The following is a 20,522-nucleotide window of genomic DNA, read 5'->3' as shown; positions in this document are numbered from 1 at the left end:
CAATTAAAAAAAACATTTCGATAAAAATTTGGAAAAAAAAAGACTTTTTTAAAACAATATATATATATATATATATNAACTATATATATATATATGCAAATAAATAAATACAAGAAAACACGAAGAAAGTGCAGCAGTGCAGTAGGAACGGCACTTTAAAACCCTCTAGTTACACTCATTTTGCGCTTTTGTTTTCATATTTTGCAATCTGGCAATCTTTCTGTGAAAACATTTTTAAATCATTCTTGAAAAATTTCCCGTCCATGTAAGTATGATTTCCTGATTTCGCTACTCGCTTTATAGTCCATTTTTTTATGCTGTTTTTTCTTTTTATTTTATTTTATTTTCTGTTTCTACATGTTATTTCTACTTTTTTTGTTCTATTTTACTTGTTGTAATTTTTGTAAAAAAAAATTTTGAGTGCTCCTCACACTATTGTATTAATATATTTTGCTTTGGCTTTATTGATACAATATCAGAAAGCACTCTGTTTTGCGGATATAATCGTGTGGGCTGATGAAAAGATTATATCTCTTTTTTCCCGGTTTTTTTTAAATAAAATTTCATCCTTTTTTTTATACTGTTGTTTGTTATTTTTTTACTTATTATTCCCCCCCCCCTTTTTTTTCATATGTTTATAATTTTTCTTTGTTTTATCTTCATTTTGAACTATATATGAAGTGTCGGTTGATATATATATGTATGAAGTAATATATTTTTATCATAATGCCATATTAACCACAAAAACATTAAATAATATAGTTATTATTTTAAATCTGCATGCTTTCAGATAAAATGCAAATAAAATTAAAATATACCACCTTTATTAGAAAATACTTAAATACAAGATACAGTTTTTACAACAACTTTTCCTTCCTTATTATTAGCGAGAGAAAAGGGGAATTCTTTCATACCATGACAAGCAGCTCCTAAAATAAAAATTGTTTAGCAATAAAAACAAAAATTTTTAGTCATTAGTAAACAATTTTTCGCCATATTTATACTGCCCGTATGACTGAGAGAAACAAGTTCTAAATTTTGCAGAAATAAAAATTTAATAATAATGTTTATACATTGAAAAAGATATTGACATAAAATCTAGACGGGTAGCAAAATCTCTTAATTGGTGAAAAATAACAGAAATCATACTTCCGTGATTATTCATTTCCCTGATTATTAGGTAAAATTCTTGGGTGGGAGATTGAAATAAAAATTATGGCACTTTGAAGAAAAGAACATTTTTTTTTAAAAAAATATCTAAACTTCAAATAAACTTCACTTCTTTTATCAAAAGCAAAAGTTTTTAGTTTTTAGCAAACATTTTCATTTTCTGTGAGTATTCGCAAATTTTTAAGGTGATTTGAAACGCCTAAGTTCTCCAGATTTTCTCTGAGGGGTATATGAGCGCTGAATAAATAAATATGAGCAATAAATAAGTAAATTATACCGATAGTATATGAGCCCTAAATAAATTAGTAAAATAATAAATTTGCGACTTAATCACTTTTTAACGATTATGACATGCAGGAATGTTGACACAAAAAAGGACAAAGTATTTACCATTTTAAAAGCAATATTTTTTTTTTTTTGAATTGACCACTTGTGAAAGAAAGACATATTTATTTATTTATTTTAAAAAATAAGGATGCCTGCAAAATCTTTAGAGCTTTGGAAAATAAAATTTCATAAAAAATAAATATAATAGAGAGTATTCCACAATGACCACCCTGAATATATATTTTTCAAAAACCTTGCGTTAAATGAAGTCGTTGAAGGTCAAATATTAATATTCAAACGAGGAGAACACAAAAACACTATCGAAATCGATAAAAATTGCTACTGAGGGAGGTGGAACTAAAAACACCAAAACCTGTTTGGTTGTCGTGTGAAATGTAGAGAAGAAAAATAATTAAGTTTCATCAGGCAATCAAAGTGAGTCTGCTGTTTCGAATCCCGTCTCCTTTTTTTAGTTAGATTTCGATAGTAGTTTCATTTCTTCTTCGCCTATATTAATTTACATCTCTTAATAAATAATATCTGACCTCTAAAGCTGCTGTTATGCACATTAAACTTATCTTCTAAAGTGAGAAATTAAGGGTTTTATCGTTCAAGTTAAAAAGTTTGTTTTTCGCATTCTATCAAATAATGTGTCAATTGTTTGACTGTATTAATTGACTTGATTCTCTAAATATTGAAAAATAAAGAAATTACAATACGTTAATTTCCTTAATTGTAGTAGTATTTAAAGCCGTTTCATTCTTTTCATTATAATTTTTAAATCAACTTTTCTATCAACTAATATGTTGATTATCTGATAGTTGAAATATAATTTTTTTAATGAGTGAAAAATAGATAAATAAGACTACGTTAATATAAGTATGCAGAAATGTTGCTCTACGAAATATCTTATTTTCCCTTTAACGAATGCCCAATAGTTATGTAATGTGCAGATTTTCAAGGAAGTTTGCCTACGTATTTTGAGAAATTGAACAATTTTTTGGGCACTTCAACAGATTACCTCAGTTAATCTACAAAATATCCGATTTCTAATCTTTTCACTTCCGGACAAGGATTCTAAAAACATGGAGTGAGCACATAAAATGAATGAGATGGGAATGAAGCATACCAAAATCTCCTTGCATTGTAGCAGCAACTACTGCTCCGGAAAATGTAGGGTATTTCACTATGATTCGCTTGATGGATTCTCTCGTTGCATCCATCGGATTCATTCCTCTTCGCATATTCTCCACGCTATGGAAACTAAAGAGAGAGAGAGATTATTGCATTAAAACCTTTCGGCCTCGCACGCCAGAAGGTTCCACGAAAAACTAGGAAAAAGCGAGCAGAAATCTGTCGCCACTCTTGAAAGGAGAACAATACCAAGTCAAAGTCCCATTGTGTTGGTTTCAGTGCTATTCATTAGGGTCCAACATCATTTGATGGTCACACCATCATTCAACATTTTCCATTCAGGGTTTTTGATATGTCGACAAATCATTCCATGATGCTACTTTAATACTATGATGGCAAACCATCAAGAGAAGTTTGACTCTCATGGACCAACAATCCATGATGATCTGCGAACTCTGCGATGGTTTAGTGGGAATTCTCGTTGGTTCTCATAAATATACCATCAAAACAATTTTTATGTTTGACCATCATAAATCAGTCCAAATTCCTACATTGAGGTGATGGTTACTTATGTCGGTTACCATCAAAAAGTATAATGGTTCATGATGGAATTATTCATGGCTACCATCAAGATTACGTTGCTCCATTAATGGAAAACCATCAAAAATTAACTTGGAGTCGCATGACCCATAAAAAAGAAAAACCATCCGTAACAGTCCATTGCTGGCCAGGAGATCATGGAGGTTGAGGCTCCGCGATTTCGCAACATACATCATGAATGTGACAATGTGGTTAGGCATTGGCTTACAGATCACCTTTACTTCCCAGACAAGTTAGTACCCATCTATCTAAAGCTGGGTGGGCTTCAAGCCGCCACTGGGGATCGAACCCTAGTTCTTCGCTGTGACAATTCAGTGCCTTCACCACTGTGCATGGGCGCGTAATATTTATGCGCTTAAAAAGATTATTAGTTAGTTTGAATAGGGTGGAGCTACTGCATCCATCCCACCTTAGATAATTTTTTGGGGAGCCGCCTGACTTTCAACGACCTTCCCGAAGTCTGGACTTATCACCTCCGGATATTTTAAAAATGCAGTGTTAGCAGCAAGGTTACAAAACAAAAGGCGTACGGCGTTAACCCTTCAGTTCCATGCCGAATCCCTATGGAGAAGGGACTATTGTGTAAGTAGAAAAAAGAAAGGGATCTATATCCGTATAAATTTTTTGACGAATACAGCGGGTAAAATTTATTTTCTACTTCAGAATTCGAACAACGAAAATAAAATGTTAACTTTTTCTTAAATTGCATCTAAAAGCATATCAACGTTTCGAGTTTAATACACTTCGTAATTCTATTACTATTTAAATTTTTCTTATGCAGCAGATGGGATAATTTATACCGCTTAAACTTAAGAAATACAAATGCAGGGAATACCGGACAATGGTAGTTTACATTTTAAAAAAATCAGTGACGAGAAGCAATGCAGTACATTTTGAGCTTTTCTAAAGCTACAAAAAAAACGGACAATCCACTACCCTCGGAAAGGCAATTAAAAAACCAGCATTAATTTTTAAGTTCTTATCCATCCCCGAACTAAAGTTTAAAATTAAGCAAGAGATCAAAAGCGTTTCTCCACAAATGTTGGTTAATCTTTTTAAATGTGCAAACGGTTGTAATTTGTGAATGACAAGAATCTATTATTTCCTGAAATTTGTTCTCAATAAAATTTTATTTTATTTAGCGTTCCGCGCTTCGGTTTTCCGAGTCAAGCTTTATTTCAAATATTCTATAATTTGTTGATAATTGCGCTGAAAAGTGAGAGAGAAATTGAAATAAATCTAAACGTTTGTGTCATGATAGAGGAAAGTGAGGTACCTGGGAAGGAAGCGCATCATCACATCACCATCACCAGTGGCTGCAGCTCCCCCTACATCCTCATCTACATAGGCACCTGATCCAGCGATAGGAGAATCTCCCACTCTCCTGAAAAACAGTCACTGATAACAACAACTTTAGCAATGCCTACAAAAAGTGGTGGCTTAAGTATAGTAAAGTGGCTATGAACAACAAGAAGTGCACACTACAACGCCACTTTGTGGAAAACAGATGCATTCCGTTCCTATCTCAAAGGCAATGCGAGACAAGAAACTCATTCATTTCTATATTGTTTTGGTTGTCATCAGCATAAAATTAATAAAAATCATAAAGGTATTGTTTTTCTATAAATATTTTTGTATCCCTAATTTACAGTTATTATCCTATACAACTATTATGATCTTTTAATTCAAGAGTTTAAAACTAAGAGAATTGTTTTGTTTTTTTATTGATTATTATTATGCAATTCTGCTCTACATTTTAAGATAAAGTAATTTAGAAAGGTGGTCTTATCTTGTTAACCATTTCACAACAATTATTTTTGAGCAAATAAAATTCATATATTGTAATAAATGACAGTTAAAAAGATCCGTTAAATGATTTAGAAATTAAAGATCAGCTTCATGCACAATGAGATGCAACCAAAAATAATATTATATATACACCCGTTAGGTGAGCGAAAATATTAAGTTACGATTGTGAACTCAACATATTTGTTTGAACGATACATAATGTTATAACAATATAAATGTTATTTTAAAAAATGATTACTTCTGTTCACCAATTGATCCAAATATTTATAATACCAACAGATAAGAATGTTTGGATGTGGGAAATGGAGACGTCAGCAAACAGAATTCCTGGTACTTTTCCATTATGCCAGCGCAAATCTCGCCAAGCAGACTTTTTGGTGATAGCACACAGTCGTCGGAACAAATAACACAAAGCAGACTTTATTGGCCACAACACACAGCATACAGTTAATAAATAGTTAATTTTTCACTTCGGAGGCATAAACATTTTAATATCGCTTAAAAATTTTTCAAATGGGGCTTCCTCCACATAAATTCCGCAGGATAACTTTCGAGAAGATGGCGCGCCGTACCTCAGTGTTTCTTATTTCGCCCTGCCCAACAGTCTCTATTTTCTGAGTGTGCGCTCCAGTTTCCGGGTCGACAAAGTTTTATTTATGGTTCACTTTGAAATGTTCGAAACTTTCAGCTTCCAGCTTACTAGTGCAGTATGATTTCCATGAATCGGAATATATTATAGTTTCTTTTTCGATATTTTCCTTAATTGCCTTGAAAGTGTTCGAGGATCGGTTTGGCACCTTCACAAGGAAACATTTGTTCGTTTCCCGACAAACTCCACCGAAGATCCCATGTTATTGCAGAATCCGTCCCGCATTGTTTTTTCGTTTCGTAAGCAAGCTTTCGTCCACTTCGATGATCATGCCCTGGTCCTCCTATTTTCCGTTGTTCACGTTTAAGAAAAGAATTGACACAAAAATCAAGCATGAAGTTATTCCAGTCTACAACTGTTCCGTGACTAATTTCCAACTGCTTTTCACACCATTTAACTGAAGTTAATTCTTCGCTCCAACAATAAATAAACCGCTCACACTTCAAAAAGCTCATTTTCGATGACTGAAAACATGTGCCCTTACGGATACTTCTTTTACAGCAACAAGATGAAAGGTTGCAGTGCCATTGAATTTCATCTCCGATATACAATTTCATTTCATGAGTCTTATCACAAGTTGCGATTTCAGCCAAAACGCCTTTCTCTTGAAAGAATCTAACCGCTTCTTCCTCTGTTTTGAGCAAATCCCAAATTTTCTTTGCTTCTTGCGTTAATTTTTCGTATTAAGAAAAAGACGTGACCAATAAAAGAAAACAAAATGGCCGCGACTTGCTCTGAAAATGTGGAGGCAAAACTTTATCAGAGGCGATATTCCGTTTGGCGTTGGTTGCATCATTATTGCAGCCTTTATCGCCTACGCCGGTATATTGGAAAAGTACCGAATTCTTTTTAGTACATATATGTTGAGAGAATAATGCTAACTTTGGAAGAAAAACTGTTTTCTGCCAAAAAATAACAATTATGGTTAAGCAATCATCGGGGTTGGTGAGCGGCAGCGAAAAGGGGGTTCAGCCCCCTAGTATATTATAAAAGTCTAAATACAACTTACAATGAGTAATTCACTTCCTACTCCATCTGGATAGTCAAAAAAAAAAAAAACAAATTGGTAAAAAAAGGAAAAAAGTTTCATTGAAATAAAGTCACTTCTGATTATAACCAAAATATCAATCCTATTTTTTTAAATCATAAATAAAATAAGTGATATTGCATAGCAATCCCAGGAGGACATTAGCATCCATCCTATATTAAGTTTCAATGACGGCGGTTTTCAATGAGATACCTGCAAGTGACGTAGTGTGGATGTGTCGATCGTGATGGGTTGTTGAAACTTGGCATTTGTTTGTGTTAGCAGTTGTTCTTTCCATTCTATTTCGAGTAAGTCAAGCCCGTCCAGTTTCAATTCTCTTAAGCGACACATTCTTAATTCCTTCTCAAAGATTTCAATTCTTTCACTATATATTTACATAGAGACTTAACATAAAGACAGGCACGAAGCCACGTGGAACATAAACAAACTAATTATGCATCGAAGTTGCCAGGAACACAAAACAAAACTACATCACGGTTACAATTAAATACATAATCAAATAATAAATTTAAGTTAAGTAAGAGGTGTAAGAATTCTATTTCAACTCATTCGATGTGCGATACGGCTCTGTATTTTATTAAATTATCATTCATTAAAATTCTAACTTATGTAAAGAAACTTAGCTCAACTTTAATACGCCATTTTGCTGATGAAGATTAGCTGACGTTATAGGTCACCTGTGTGGGTATGGGAGGTCTTCTTCTTGAAGTGCCAAATCATTAAAAAGCTTTTATCATGAAATAATAACAAGTTAGTTATTTGAAGTACAAATTCAGACAATATGCGTGGCAAATATTCACCTTCCACAAAATTACCCCACTTTACAGAAATTATTTAAAAGTTTAAAAAAGGTGGTATATAATACAATTTATAAAAAGTAGTTTTTAAAAATACAAATTTTAGAATTTCAAACCCTCAGTTTTTTATTTTCTTATCTGTTTCTACATTTATCCCTTTTTTGCTTTTGGTTTATCATGATTTGCATAATATTATGCTCATTATTATTCAAAGTTAACAAATTCATTTAACTATTGGTACTTAATTTACTTTTCTAGAAAAGGAGCACATATGTAAGTTTACCTAAACAATTTTTAATGCAGTATCAATAAAGCAAAAAATATTTCATAAATACAATATATGTTTTCTAAAACAAAACAATTTTCGTCCAATCAAACAAATTATAAAACCAATCATACCTCCTACATTTCATTAGTTGTATAGAATTAAAATCAAAATGTCTTTCAGAATTAGTTTAAGTAATTGAAATATATATGAAAATTTTACTAATTTCAAACAAATGGAATTTAATCTTTATTATTAAATATTACTGTGGTGTTTTACTATTATAGTAATTTTTCTTTTATTTCAGATATTTTGTAACGCCCTGTAAGATCTGTCTGATGTACAGTGCGCAAGGGAAAAAAAAGGGAACATCCTGAATAACTTTTGATCTAATGATTGAATATTCCCGTTCTAGGACTCAATCTTATTGGTTTGAGGAGGTGATATCAAATATGCTTACTAGTTAGTGCAGACCAGACGATATTTTAAGTTACGAAATCAGACACGAAAACGAACTTTCTCCGAATAAACATACTATTTTTTCGGCGGATTCGGATTTCTGTCCCTCAAAATACGGAGGATAACTACAGTTTGGGAAATACAGTCCCCATAGCATGGTCAGGAGAGCGGTTCAAAGTTTGGACCCCTTAATGTTTATTTTATTTTTAATATATTTCACCACATCTCGAGAACTTCTAAAGCGAATTGAAACATTGCACACAACTATAAAATTCGTTGAACCAAAGATAATTCCATGCAAAATATAACTTTTAGTAAACATTTATTATTTCTTAATAATAGATGAAAAAGTTTAAATTGTAAGGTATAAAATTTTTTACATATTTTTAAAGAATGTAATTTTGAGCGAAATCGGACGAGTAGTTCCTGAGAAATCGAATTTTAAAGAAACCATATTAGTTAACTAAATTTCATACATATAATTATATTGGGAATAATTATGAAAATAAATGCATTGAAACTATATGACTGCATTAAAATTTCTTTTATAGTAATATATGCAAATGCAACATTTAAACTTAACAAAAATGGAATGTTTCATTATTATGCTGTGAAACAGACCCAAAATAAACAAATCTAGTGTCACAGTTATTTATAGATTTATTTTTCAAATTATGAAATAGCAAAGTAAATTGAGCTGTCTCATGCCTTACTTTAACTTCAGGCTGAGAAATATTTCTATATAGAATAATTCTCTATCATTAACTAACTCTTTTCTATATAGAATGTCTTTCTATATAGAATAATTTATTGCAAATATAAATTTATGTTAAGACATCTTTATATCCTACATTATGATAATTCTCTGTTAATATAACTTAAGTACTTTAAGATTCAGAAATATATTTGCAATATAAAAATAAAACGTGATTTCTATAAATATGTTTCAAAACTAGAAATTAGTCGGATTTTGATCACCTTCATATTTTTTTTCTCAAAAAAATTCAGATTCATAAACTACTTTTTTCAGATGCATAAATACAATAAAAGTGCATTAAATATTCACTTTATTCTTAGTGTAAATTTGAAAATAATATAATATATTTAATACGTCAATTCAAAATCACGGTAATTTTTCATGCTCCACGTATTCATGTAATTTTGATAATTGAAGCATTTTATACATAACAATATGTTTATAAAAGATTTTAAAACTATGAATTATGTTGACTGCCTATTTACTGTTTTTGGTGTGTTTTGTTGAAGCCATTTGGCTCACAACGTGGTGTTTTGAGACTCTCTTGTGTAGTATTTCTTGTATTCCAGTATTTGTGTTTAAAAGAAGATAGGTTGGTACTTTATTTACAACGCACAAGAGCTGCATAATGGGCTGTTGGTGACGGTCTGGGAAGCATCCCTGAGGATGATCCGAAGACATGCCATCACAAATTTGATCCTCTGCAGAGAGAATGCCTCCCCTGGTTTGGTAGCCCGACGACCTGCGTTCAAAGTCTAGCACTTTACAGTAGAACAGTTTAACGAGGACCGATACCGCCCACCCTCGGTCCCTATACAGGCTGATCAAAGTGGTCACCCACCCGCACACCAACAGCAGCCAGTGATGCTTGACTTCTGTGTTCTACTGGGAACCGTGTCCTTACGATCTGTCCACTGCGGGACGTTTAAAAAAAGAATCGTTCTAAGAATCGTCATTTCAAGACGTAGGAATCATCATTTGAAAAAAAATCGTTATAAAATACTTCTTGATAATTTGTAAATTCAACTTAATCTCGCGACTAGAACAGTAGGCTAACACTACCGTATCATGATGCACAGATTGGAACTATTTATAAATCTAGCAACCATGTCACCTTTTTTAATGAGACATTTCTAAATAACTAAAACAAATTCTCACTCTAAACTCACAGAAATTACTTCATATCATTAATATCTTATGATATACAGCAGATTTGAGTTCAAAAATTATATAATTTTTTTTTTTTTTTTTAAATTAAAAATTAAGTTATCTGTTCGAAAATATCACTTCGCAGAATAAGCTGTAGTAAGCAACTGTATACTTTCTAACCGGAAGTAAAGCTGGTCGAGATTGTTGTTTTATACATTTATATTAAATACGCCAGTCCAGAATGATGAAAAAATTATAATAACTTCATATTATAATGCTTTGTATTTTTTTTAATCGGTGATTTATTTAAGAAATAATTTAATTTAAATTAATGATTTTTTTCCTTCAAAAAAATACTACTAAGTTGATTTAAATTAACGAATTCTGCTATTTGGGAACGGTTTTAACCTGTGCTAGGCTGAAGAAGAAGAAAAATCGAGACCAGAGCTTAAGAAAGATAACTTACCCTGGAATTTTAAATTTGGCTCCGTTACTCGATGTACCAGCAGCGATTTTCCCCCTGCTGTCAATAACAATCATTCCAATGGTATCGTGATTATGTTCTCCAAAATCATGCTCATTGGATGCAGCTTTATAAGGTCCACAATATTTCCGAGGATCAGGATTCACATTCTAGAAATGACACACAAAAAGATTAGTGTTTCATTCAATGCAAATGAAATGATTATAATGTGGATTATTTCAATAATTTGTTAACGGGGCGTTTGTAATAGTACGTAACTATGTGTTTGGTAATTTCACTCCCTTTCCTTGTCAGCGAAATAAAGCAAATCACAAACTACCACCCATGCTTATGTAAAGTTTAAAATTCTTACGACCCGCCCTATATATTTTAGGGCATACGTATGTTTCTGAAACGTCGCCGCGGCAGACACGCCCAGGAGAGGGGGTGCTGGTCGAGGAACCAGGCGAAGCCCCACCGTGGCATTTATTTAAAATCAAAAGAGTTACAAAAAGTCAAGGGCAACAGCCCGGCGAACATAAAGTAACATTTGGAAGAAACGAATATAACAAAATCAAACAACATAGACACATAACTTATTCAGACACAATTATTGCTCCTGTGCTGTTACATTTTAAGCCACTGGGTAGAAAAAAAGGCCCTTAAGGTATTTTCTTACTTGGGTTATTGTATAGAGGTCAACGGACCCTTAAATACTAATGGTGGCCTGTGGCATATAAGCTGAAAAACAAAACACAAAATCAGACAAACGTAGAAAATCACAAGTATATACATAGATTAAAAGGCATCAAAGTGAGCCAAAAAAACGTGTAGATTAAAATTTTGGGTAAAGAGCCCAACCAGCATTAAAACAACATCACAATGGTGTTTTGACATAAAATCAATATAAAATCATGACCCGTAAAACACCCATGAATGTAAGAGAAGCAAACTTCTCTTGATTTTTGCTTCAACTGTAGCAGTCCAATTTTAGAATTAAATTCAAATGCAAGATGTAACTTTGTTTTTAAAAAAACATTTATATTTCAATTCATTTTTTAAAAAAATTGAGTCGAATATTCTTTAGGAAGTCTTTCTTCCATCTGTTGTCAAAACTCTTGACATCTGAAATTCACAGGAAAAAAAAGTTTTTTTAATTTTTTTCTTTCTCTAAATTTCAAATTCTCCATTTCAAATTTAAAATGGTTCCAACTTTTTTGTTACAATTCTTTTGCATTAAAAAATTGAAATAATGTGATTTTTAAAGTCTTACCTCCTCTTACCTCACTTGTTAGAGCAAAAAAATAAAAAAGCAAATCACAAGCCTCCCTTCTCCGTTAAAGAAGAATTCCAGCAGATCTGCATTATAGATCTGTATTTACACAGGATGCTCGATAATGACTACTCTGAATATATATAGGGCTATCACGTAAGGTTCAATCTCGTCTATGAGATCATAACAAACAAGTTTAGTATTCGAAGTTTTGTTTGAAAACGTAATCATCGGCAGCGGAAATCTCCGCAAGCACCATGTATAAAGTGAAGCAGGGTCGTTTTAGACGTTGTGGAAGGAAGATTAATTAATCATTCTCACTGCTTTCGATTCACGCACATCCGATCGCCGTCGAGGGGGGGGGGCTGAGAATCTAATTGGTGAAATACATTCTTCCGTCTGAAAACCCACCAATTAGGTTCTCTTCTTTCACGATAGTGATAGGATGTGCGTTAATCGCGTGCAATGTGAACGATCCTGGAATAGGCTTATACGTATCATGTTTAGAAAGCCGTGGATAACTATTGTTTCCTTCAGCTGTATCATTAAATACGTTTTTGTCAAGAAAACAAGATGAAGATTTCGCAAACCCGTTGCCACTTAAGCATATCCTAAACAAGCATGCAATCACTTTACGCTTCCCCAAAGTATGGATGGTTTTTACTTTACTTTATATTTTATTTTATAACCGTTGTTGAAAAATCGGTGCAATTTAGGGTTTACGACCACAAATGTTCAACTACGCAGCCTTGTCACTTTGAACCCAATCCAGAAGACAAGGGAACTCCTGGATCAAGTATTGGGAGAAATTTGCTTTGGTGGAGAACTTCTTGATTTAACTAACCCGCATTTAGCGTTACATGGAGATGAAGACCACGAGANTGGTCGTTTTAGACGTTGTGGAAGGAAGATTAATTAATCATTCTCACTGCTTTCGATTCACGCACATCCGATCGCCGTCGAGGGGGGGGGGCTGAGAATCTAATTGGTGAAATACATTCTTCCGTCTGAAAACCCACCAATTAGGTTCTCTTCTTTCACGATAGTGATAGGATGTGCGTTAATCGCGTGCAATGTGAACGATCCTGGAATAGGCTTATACGCATCATGTTTAGAAAGCCGTGGATAACTATTGTTTCCTTCAGCTGTATCATTAAATACGTTTTTGTCAAGAAAACAAGATGAAGATTTCGCAAACCCGTTGCCACTTAAGCATATCCTAAACAAGTATGCAATCACTTCACGCTTCCCCAGAGTATGGATGGTTTTTATTTTGCTTTATATTTTATTTTATAACCGTTGTGGAACAGTCGGGGCAATTTAAGGTTTACGACTACAAATGTTCAACTACGCAGCCTTGTCACTTTGAACCCAATACAGAAGACAAGGGAACTCCTAGATCAAGTATTGGGAGAAATTTGCTTTGGAGAACTTTTTGATTTAACTAACCGACTAACCCGCATTTGCGTTACATGGAGAGGAAGACCACGAGAGCATCCCAGGGTTAGCCTGACGAAAGGGAACTCTAACTTGTAAGCATAACGTGAGGGGAGGGATACATCGGAAGTTTTCAAAATTCATTCCGGTTTTAGGATACTTGTTATTGTTTGCATTTAGTCAATCATCCATATCGAATTAAGCAGAAAGTAGAAATTCAGGATCTCTTTAAGACAAAAAAGGGATTTGTTCTTGGATTGTACTTCCTGTTCGAAATTTCCTTAATTACTAATTACTACGAAATTAATATATATTTTGAATATTTTTTGTGTCCTTTTACTCATTAAAATTTGTTCCATGGAAGTATCTATAAAATTTTCAAAGTTTACTGATTTTTCAAAGCTCCAGTTTTAAAAATTCTTAACTCAACATTAAAAATTTGTTAATTATGTTCATATAAAAATAATTCAATGAAAAAAAAAGTATTAATAGATTACGACATAAAATTCTGAAATTCGCGATCTAAAGAAAGTCTGGATATAAAATTCGGCAAAAGTCGAGGAAATAAAAACTGAAGTAGTGGGACATTGACGGGTGAAAAAGGAATGTCACATTTGGCTAGAACCGTTCGCTTTGATTTACGGACGAAAATTTCAGGGCAAAACTTGCTCATCATGGTTTCTCTTTTACCAGCTTTGTAAAGTTTGTTTGAACGCCCTTCCTGGGCACCCTGTATATTTTAAGAATGTTTGTGAAAAAGAAAATAAAACAGCTATGTACGATAGTAGTCACAAATTAGTATTTAAAATTGAAAAAAACACAAAGGTTATCAGATGTTATCAGGCAAATCATCATCGAGGTCAATAAGAGCAAAAGAGGAATAAAGTAAATTAAAATCAGTTTCTTGAAGTGGTTCCTACAATGTGCTCTGCATATTCAACAGACAAATTACACTTCCAGTCCACAAAAGCAATGGGCTAAAATTAACTAGCAACCGTCTATATGCATAGTTACTTTCTTTCTTCTTTTTTGACAAAGATACTAAAAGAGCCACTGTGGCTCAAAGAATAGAGCACTCACCTCCCAATGAGATGGTCCAGGTTCGAATCCCAGGGATGGCGAGTCGATACGAATATTGCTCCTGGCTCGCACCACCCACAATGCATACGTAAAACATGCTCAGCTTAAGCAGATCATAGGTTAGAATCATCTTGCAGTCGGTCTAACTGTGATTCATGAACTGAGTTTTCATGGTTTCCTTGTGTCGTAATGTGGGTGAGTTCCATGTTCCATCAAAAATTTCTCCACGATGGCTAGTTGGTCCCAAAGAAAGACCAAGAAGTTCCCTTTTATACTGGGTTGGATTTAAAAGTACAAGACACCGGAGTTTTAAGTCAAAAATAGTACTACTGTTCAACTCTGGTTATAAAATAAATGATACTAAAAATATGCATTAAAGGCAGTCATTACGGTACACCTAGTATTACACAGAATGAGTTCGTTATTTTAAGCAAATCATTTAAACTTCACTAAGATTTGCGTCAATTCAATATAAGTTGCATATTGTACTGTTTACTTATGTGAATTTTAATTTACAAATATAATAAATACTTCTTTCAGGGTCTGCAAATCATAAGCATCCAGAAGCCAAGTCACCTAAAAAAACATATCTGGCACCAATTATTTTAATAAAATTTAGTAACAAAAGCAAATTGTTGTAACGCTACTTTCCAATTTATGTTGGCTCCTAAAACTTGCTCGTAGCTCCTAGAAATTTTACATATTTGTAGATCCCTGCTTCTTCTGTTGATAACATAATTATTTCGTTTACAAAACAGTAATCAATTTTTTACATTTTTTTCATAATTACCTTCCAAAAATTAGGTTGACAATTATTCATTTTCCATTTTTTCCACAATTCTAAAGAAAAGTTAGAATTCAAATTTTCTTCCTTGAAACCCATTTTCAAAGCAAATTGAGTAGCTAGAAAGAAATTAAATAAAACCTAATATATAAACTATGAATCATAAGTTACGATTAGGAGTTATTAACAGTGGGTGCCTTTGTAAATAGGATCTCTCGATAATGGCTTTTAACAATTTAAACTCATGCATTCATAATGTCTACTAGATAACTTTTGTTGTCCAAATCGACCTCCTTATTAAATGCAGAATTTGTTGGAGTAATTTAGAGCAGGTGACATTGTCAACAGAATCTTTTGGAGATGGTCCTCAACAATATACATTTATGTCTTAAGTCTACTAGATCAGCGGTTCCCATTTTTTTCGGCTATGCTATATGCAACCCTAAATGATCTAGCTTCTTTTGGCGGAATCCCGACTTTTCAAACTAAGTTCATTAGCAGTTGAAAATATAATAGCCAATGAAAGTGCTAATTAATTTTAAAAATATTTAATGTTAATAATAAGGAGTTGAACGTAAGTAGTCGTAAACCCATGAAATTGGGTCGGCTGTTCAACGACGGTTATAAAATAAAATAAAATGTTAATAATAAGGAGTCGCGGTGGCTCAGGGGATAGAGCGTTCGCCTTCCAATGAGGTGACCCGGCTTCGAATCTCGGCAATGACTAGTCTATGTGAGTTCCATATTCGACTAGCACCGACCACAATGGTAGACGGATCATGGGTTAGAGTCCCCTTGCAGCCAGCCAGGCTAACCGTGGGATGTTCTAGTGGTCTTCCCCTCCATGTAACGCAAATGCGGGTTACTTCCATCAAAAAGTCCTCCACGAAAGCAAATTTCTCCCAATACTTGATCTAGGAGTTTTCTTGTCTTCTGGATTGGGTTCAAAATGACAAAGCTACGGAGTTGAACATTAGTAGTCGTAAACCCTACATTTTAATCGACTGTTCAGCGACGGTTATAAAATGTTAATAATAAAATATTTTCACCGTTTTAAAATAGTCTTAAAATTATACTTCATGCCAAACAGCTTAATTCATAAATTTAAAATGACATCTAAATTTGTTCTTGGTATACGGGCAAGAAATGAATAAAATAAACTGAATTATGGTTTTCGAGAAAATAAAACGTGGTTATCAGCGAAACATAATTCTTTATCATAATTCATTGGTCCTTTTATTTTAGATTGAAAATTTTGTTGAAAAAGCCGATAGAATTTTTTAATAAATGCATATACTTTTCACGATTAATTCAATACATTATTATTCAAAAAAATTATTTTTTTGTTGCTATTTTTGTTATTGACATTTTACTTAAATAGTATTATATTAATAATAGATATAGTGAATAAATTATTGATTACTTGTATATTAATAGTATAATTACAGGTTTAAAATATCATTACTGGTGCAAAAAAAAAAAAATTCCCAACTCTCAGACCTACTTTGATCCATCCACGAAACCCCAGGGTTTCTATTAAAAACCGCTATACTAGAGAATCAGAATCAACTAAACTAAAAAAGAACGATACGGAGAATGTTATAGCTTAGAATGGATCCGTTTTAGAAAAACATCCACTCATCCAAACAAAACAGTCGTAATAAATACCCTGATCTCCAACCAGTAAAGAATGTTCTGTGTTTTCTAAAACCTTCCTTGCCACAGATATCGCATTTTTGATTCTCCGCAAAGCAGCAACAGCACCGACATCATGGGTTGACCTAAAATACAAGTTATTTAAAATCTCTGAAACAACGTGATGAATTAATTTGACAATAAAGAAGAAGAAGAACTCACCCATCCATAATCATTGCATCTAAAGTCGTTTCTCCATTTTCATCAGGACTTCCTCCATATCCTACCGTGTGATCGCACTGTTCAATTTCACATTGTGAGCATCCTTTCTCAACAGCATCCAACGCACATCCTCTGTTATCTTTAACAACATTCCACGCTACATTCAACACAACATTTTAATTGAGCTGTTTAGTGAAGGAACAAGTGGATGGTTGACTGAATGTAAACAATACCAAGCTTATTAAAACCGGAAGAAATACAGAAAACTTCCGGTGTATTCTTCCACTTATGTAATGCTTACGAGGCGATGTGTGAACAAGTTTAATATTCTAGGAAGTTTTATTATTGTAATTTGTGATCAAATTTAACCCCTAGCGCCATCTGTGTTTAGCTTTACACGGTCAACCATCCATGGGAGTAGCGAGAAAAACAAAAAAAAAATTTCTTTGTAAATAGTTTTTACAATGCATTTCATGCTGCATACATCATTTAAAAAGAATAAAAAAAAACTGCAAGCGGTACACGAATAATAAAAAAATATTGAAGCGTCAAGTATTAAATGCGTACGGAAAAAAAAGACAAAGTTAGTTGATAGTTTACGGATATAAAGAACCATTTTATTTATTTAAGTATGTACCCGTATTTTCGTTTTCACTCTGCAAGCGACAGTTAGTTAAGATAAGTTCGAGAAAAAAAAATCCATGCAGACAATAGACAAAATCATAAGCATCGTTTGAGCACCAAACATTTGCAATCAGCATTTTTTTACTTATTTAATTTTATTTATATTTGTGAATATTACGCGTTGGAATGCGTTTAGGAAAAACACATTTGTTCAAACAACACTAGAGCCAAATACACTAACAATATTTTAGGTGGTCTGAGATGATAAGAACTCATACTTCACAAAAGTGTGAATTTCCCGTTGTTCGCTTTTAAATAAAATGTATTTTAAAAAAATATGTTTTATCATTTTTATAGATCGATGATTTAATTAAGAAAGTGAAATATGTAACTTTTCGTTTGAAAAGGAAGAAAAAAAATGTAAAATGTTATGCCAAAAACGATAAAATATTAATTTTATTTCACACAGATTTAAACAAGGTGTTACATAGCGATGCTCATTAATAATAGGTATTTTTAGAATCTTTATTAAAAATGAAAACAAAACAAGTATATACACGAGGAGGGTAGCAAATTAATATTTAAAGCGATGGAAAAAAAAAATTCGAAATCTGATGAAACACACACTGAAATGCGATATTTATAAACATCAAAACAGGTTTACTTGAAGAGATTCCCTATAATATTCCTCCCGGTATCAAACATGTCTACTTGTTAATTATTTACACCTTTCTGTCCTGGTATCTATCGGAACTCGATAGTTTTTTCCTCATTTAAATATTAATTTTAGACCCCGATAGGTGTACTTTATTTTTATTTTTGATAAGGATTCTAAGAGCATGCATTATAAGGGTAATTTTAACGGAACACTCTGCATAAACACTTAAGAGAGTAAGATTTTGTACTTTCAGACCACAAATTGGAGATTCAATCATTTTATAATGTTAATTTAAAGTCAAGTGCTCCAATTCTGAGGACAGTTTCATTTTACCTTGCATTTAAAATGTTTGAATCTTTCACAGGGGTTTCAAATTTCTTTTTCAAACAATTTTACTTATAAACTAATTTCCAACACATTTTTAAAATGATTACAAATGTTTTATGTAATAGTNTATTTTACCTTAATTTTAATTAAAAAATATTTTAAAACCTGCTGATTACCTATAGTATAATTAAATTTCAATATAATGCATGGCAACTGTTGGTAGTTTTGAAGTTTATATATTTTCTTGGCAAACTTCAGTTTTTGACATTTTTGACGGGTTTTTGACGGTTTAAACCAGTATTATACCCTTGTCATGTCAAAAACCACTTTTTGATGTCAAAAACCCAACCCTGATTTATGAATGTCAAAACAGGTTTACTTGAAGGTAGGAAATTGAAGGGATTCCCTATAATATTCCTCCCGCTATCAAACATGTCTACTTGTTAATTACTTACAACTTCCTGTCCTGGTATTTATCGGAACTCGATAGTTTTTTCCTCGCTTAAATATTAATTTTAGACCCCGATAGGTGTACTTAATTTTTGTTTTTGATAAGGATTCTAAGAGCATGCATTATAAGGGTAATTTTAAGGAACACCCTGCATAAACACTTAAGAGAGTAAGATTTTGTACTTTCAGTCCACAAATTGGAGATTTAAGTATTTAATAATGATAATTTAAAGCCAAGTGCTTCAATTCTGAGGACAGTTTCATTTTACCTTGCATTTAAAATGCTCGAATCTTTCACAGAGGTTCCAAATTTCTTTTTCAAGCAATTTTACTCATAAACTAATTTCCAACACATTTTTAAAATAATTACAAATGTTTTATGTAGTAGTTTGATAGTTTGGAAAACGTAAGATTTATTAAGTTATTTTTTTAAAATTCATATATATATTACAGTTTAATTCATATATATATATACAGTTTTTATAATTTACTATATAAAATATTTATAGCAAGTTATAAAAACTCTTTTCTAATAAAACTAGTTTCCCCTTATAACTTGTTATTTGAGGTGCATAACAATAGCAGTTTTTAATGCTTTTGTGTGGATAATAACTCAGATTTTTAAAAGTTAAACTTTTATCCGCAAGAACTTTTAAATCAACTAAAACCAAAATAACGAAATCATCAGTATTTTAGAATTTAAACATTTAATATTCCTTCAAACCTTTAAAAAAATCCTTAGAAGTTATGTTCTATTTTAAAAATAGATCTTCAAGTTTGTATGCTTGTTAAAAAAAGGATCAATATTATTACGTTCAGATGAATTTTAAGTGTCTAAATTTAATAAAATAAAACTTACCTTTTTCAGTAGCATTTGTAAAAGCCCAAGTATTAATCACCATAGGAATAAAGAGCTTATCGGTCATTACACTAGAAATGCAAACAAAATAAGTTAGGAAGATATGACTTAAAAGGACCATTATTAATTATATTTATCACACAAATACTAAATGGGAAGGTATTAAGCGAAAGCTTTGATTTACTTTTTTTGTTTTTTCGAATAATATCTTACAAATCTATTATCAAAGCTGATAAAAGTAAAATTTCTGTTTGTTTACTTTTCAATCGATAGCATCTTTGTGCAAGTATGATTTCTTTAGACCTCATTAAGCGCTTTATTAAAACCTTCTCACTTTCACATATTTCTTCCCTAAATTTTTCCTACTACTTGTAAATAAGCTCTCCAAGTTTTACTCTATAATTCTTTTTATTTCAGTTAATTATTTCAAAGATTTGAGCAAATTATTAGTTTTTGCACGTACAAATCTTAAAACATTATTATTTCGGCGAGATTTTGCACTCATTTTATTACAAAAATAAGCAGTTAAGATCGTGTCTCTATAAG

The 20,522-nt window shown here is 32.2% G+C and overlaps 1 protein-coding gene across 2 annotated transcripts; it reads right to left on the bottom strand.

Moving 5' to 3' along the window:
- Window positions 1-807: 807 nt before the first annotated feature.
- On the bottom strand, window positions 808-20,275 carry LOC107442172 (N(4)-(Beta-N-acetylglucosaminyl)-L-asparaginase). Of its 2 annotated transcripts, XM_043044729.2 has the most exons (9): window positions 20,161-20,275; window positions 19,977-20,047; window positions 17,059-17,215; window positions 16,870-16,982; window positions 15,208-15,320; window positions 10,631-10,797; window positions 4,508-4,615; window positions 2,627-2,760; window positions 808-929 (listed from the first exon to the last, which is right to left on the bottom strand). In XM_043044729.2, exons 2-9 carry the CDS (start codon window positions 20,041-20,043, stop codon window positions 838-840), a joined length of 951 nt encoding a protein of 316 aa, XP_042900663.1. In that variant the 5' UTR covers window positions 20,044-20,047; window positions 20,161-20,275; the 3' UTR covers window positions 808-837. The 2 variants fall into 2 exon arrangements, with proteins under 2 accessions (XP_042900663.1, XP_042900662.1); XM_043044728.2 differs by lacking the exon at window positions 20,161-20,275 and having other exon boundaries at window positions 19,977-20,135.
- Window positions 20,276-20,522: the final 247 nt, after the last annotated feature.

This window comes from Parasteatoda tepidariorum, chromosome 5 (assembly GCF_043381705.1).
Source record: "Parasteatoda tepidariorum isolate YZ-2023 chromosome 5, CAS_Ptep_4.0, whole genome shotgun sequence".
NCBI classification, from domain to species: Eukaryota; Metazoa; Arthropoda; class Arachnida; order Araneae; family Theridiidae; genus Parasteatoda; species Parasteatoda tepidariorum.
The sequence above is the reverse complement of the archived record's forward strand: the minus strand, read 5'-3'. Positions and strand labels throughout refer to the sequence as shown.

Bases quoted from the DNA above. Each gene is read 5' to 3' on its own strand.
- LOC107442172 (XM_043044728.2), bottom strand. From the start codon at position 20,097: ATGGTCCTTTTAAGTCATATCTTCCTAACTTATTTTGTTTGCATTTCT. The intron at 17,216-19,976 runs GTAAGTTTTATT...TGTTGAATGTAG, and splicing joins TACAAATGCTACTGAAAAAG to CGTGGAATGTTGTTAAAGAT. The intron at 15,321-16,869 runs GTATTTATTACG...ATTTCTTTCTAG, and splicing joins TTTACTGGTTGGAGATCAGG to CTACTCAATTTGCTTTGAAA.